General features: G+C 39.4%; 1 protein-coding gene across 1 annotated transcript; it reads left to right on the top strand.

The window, feature by feature from the left end:
* The first annotated feature begins 318 nt into the window (after positions 1-318).
* On the top strand, positions 319-1,775 carry LOC127547102 (olfactory receptor 6J1-like). The gene has a single exon (XM_051973935.1). It carries the CDS (start codon positions 541-543, stop codon positions 1,534-1,536), a length of 996 nt encoding a protein of 331 aa, XP_051829895.1. The 5' UTR covers positions 319-540; the 3' UTR covers positions 1,537-1,775.
* The last annotated feature ends 1,264 nt before the right edge of the window (positions 1,776-3,039 follow it).

Here is a 3,039-nt window from a genome sequence, read left to right as displayed (position 1 = left end):
TTTCATAGAAATAAAGAATTTCAGAGGTGAATATTGAATTTTAGAACTAGTTATATCCCATCTTTTTGAAGCAAATGAGTCCCAACGAGACTTATACAAGATTATACAACTAATTAGTGGCAGACATGGAACTTAAGCCTAGGTCATCTAAGACCAGTGTTCTTTCCATTGCAGCAGGATTCCTCTATCATATTCAGATTTCCTAATTACAAAGTAGAAGATACCAGAAGATTTTAAAAAATAGTTGTTGGAGGATATTTGTCAAAAGTTAGTAAAGAAGATCTAAAGCTTCTATTTTTCAACATTTTTTTTCCTGCCTGGTCTTATACCATGATCATAACTCTAGTTTAAACACTAAAAAATTGTAGTATAATTTCTTAAGTTGTTATGTCCTGGAGCTGAGATGACCAAAATATTAATCTCTTCCCATAAGTTTCCTTTTCTTTCCTAATTACATAGTGACCAGTTGTGAATTTCACCCATTCCGATCCATCTCATTGAATTCTTTCCTATTGTTTCCCCAGGAAGAAGAGATCCAGGATGATCTTGCCCTTGAAGAATCAGACCACCACAGTGACTGAGTTCATTCTGCTCGGTTTTCCCATCAGCAGAGAGGTGGAACTACTGTTCTTTGTGCTCCTTTTGCCCACGTACCTGATGACACTTTTAGGGAACATCCTCATCATCTGTATTGTTGTGTCTTACTCACGCCTCTACACACCCATGTATTTCTTTCTCTGTAATCTCTCCATCTTAGACATTCTCTTCACCTCGGTCATTTCCCCAAGGGTTCTTGCCAATTTGGCCACTGGCAATAAGACCATCTCCTTTGCTGGGTGTATCACCCAGTGCTATTTCTACTTCTTCCTGGGGACAGTGGAGTTCCTTCTGTTGACATCCATGTCCTATGACCGCTACGCTGCCATCTGTAACCCACTGAGGTATAGCACCATCATGAGTCCTTCTGTGTGCATTGGGCTGGTTCTTTTCTCATGGGTGGGGGGTTTCTTGTCTGTTCTTTTCCCCACCATACTCATCTCCAGGCTACCCTTCTGTGGTTCCAACACCATTAACCACTTTTTCTGTGACAGTGGGCCTCTATTGGCCTTGGCCTGTACAGACACAACATCCATTGAGCTGATGGATTTTCTACTGTCATCCACAGTCATCCTCATCTCCTTAATTCTCATTGGATACTCCTATAGTTACATCATTATGACCATCTTACGCATCCCATCAGCCAGTGGAAGGAAGAAAGCCTTTAACACCTGTGCTTCTCATTTGACAGTTGTTGTGATAGCTGGTGGAATCACAGTCTTTATCTATGTGATTCCCTCCCAAAAAGAAACTCTGGAGATCAACAAGATACCCTCAGTGTTGAGCAGTGTGGTGGCCCCTTTTCTCAACCCCTTCATCTATACTCTGCGCAATGATACTGTGTGTGGGATACTCAGGGAAGTCTGGGTTGGTATCAGAGCTTCAATAGTCAAGAGAAGGAGGTCATTCCTGAAACTGCTGTCCCACAAAGGTCACTGACAAAGAGATTGGTGGTCTCTTTTTTCCTACCTTAATAATGGCCATTTTCTAATTCCTGAAAATGAATCTAAGGCACTTAGAAGTCTAGGACTGGGAGACACTACTTTTGACAAGAACAGATGCTAAGTTTGTGCCCCCAGATAGCCCCTATGGAGATGCTTGGATCTGTGTTACATTCTGATCTGCTCCTCTCTCGGAGGCAAGGCTTAGGCTGGCCTTCCAGTCAGGGAACATTTTTTTAAAAATGTACCATCCTTCCTATTGAACAACAATAACAACAAATATATATGTCTGTATGTATGTATGTATGCATCTTTTAAAACATTTTAAAGGTGTTTTTAAAATATCCATCATAGGAATTGTGGCTCTAGAATTGGAAGGTACTACAGCAGCCAATTGACCTGAACTCTTTCCTTTTTAAGCCAAGGAAACTAAGATTTGACAAAAGTCACACAGAAAGTTAAGTGTCAAAGGTGGAATTTGAATCCAGATCATTTTTCTTCAAATCTTCTTTTGCTGTAACATAACCTCCCATTCACTTCCCAATAGCTCCTCTCTTCTCGTTGAGCCTTTTAAAACAAAGAAAAATAGGCAAAAACATCCATGCAGACCTTATTTGTGGGTAACAGCTTGATTATTTGAGCTTCTCATACATCTGAATGAGTTGGTGTATTTGTTGAATGTAGCACAGTAGAATTATGGTTTCATTGACAGACGTCCCAAGGATAAGATCAGGCTCTGAAACTTAAAAACATTTCTTTGAGGCTTAGTTTTCTTATTTCTTTAAGTGGGGATGATGACACAATAATGATCTCATTGGGTTGTTTTGAAAGCAGCACTTTCCAAGACACAAAACATCCCATCAATAAGCAGGCATTTATTAAACTCTTAATATGTTCCAGGCATTGTACTAGATGCTGGGAATATGAATAAAATGAATGGAGAAAAAAATCCCTATTGGCAGGGCATTCACAAGTTTCCTAAACATGAGCTATCATTACCTCTAGCTATTATTAGAATCCAACAGCTTAACCCACGCATGATACATTGTTTACCTTAATACACTTTTGTATTGATGGTAAATAGACATTCAAAAAAATTTCATGTTCCTTTCTCATACTTCCCCTAGCTAAATTGCAAGTTTCTCAAGAACTGGTAACATGTTTTAAAGTTGATCCACTCTGTTCCATACTATAGAATCCTCTTCTGTTATTTCTTTAACGGGGGAGATTCTGGATTTCTAGATCCACAGAGTTTTGCTCACTGAAAATGTTACCCCGGAGCTTTAAACAAAATCCTTAATAAGTAACTCTCTGTAGATGTTTCCTGCTCTACAGGTACTATTAAATCCCCACATTTCCCAGGAACAGATAGCTGAAACAATCTGCTTGTATGGCAGAATTCCCAGCCTTGGCCAAGCTCATTCTTACTGTTTCTTGGCTCTGTTTGTTTCATTTTGGACTCTGCTATTCTTCATTCCTTCTCTCTCTGTTTCTGTCTCAG

Source organism: Antechinus flavipes, chromosome 2 (assembly GCF_016432865.1).
Source record: "Antechinus flavipes isolate AdamAnt ecotype Samford, QLD, Australia chromosome 2, AdamAnt_v2, whole genome shotgun sequence".
NCBI classification, from domain to species: Eukaryota; Metazoa; Chordata; class Mammalia; order Dasyuromorphia; family Dasyuridae; genus Antechinus; species Antechinus flavipes.
This window is presented reverse-complemented; position numbering and strand designations above follow the sequence as displayed.

What these genes read in the sequence shown, in the direction of transcription:
- LOC127547102 (XM_051973935.1), top strand. Translation starts at nt 541, where the DNA reads ATGATCTTGCCCTTGAAGAATCAGACCACCACAGTGACTGAGTTCATT.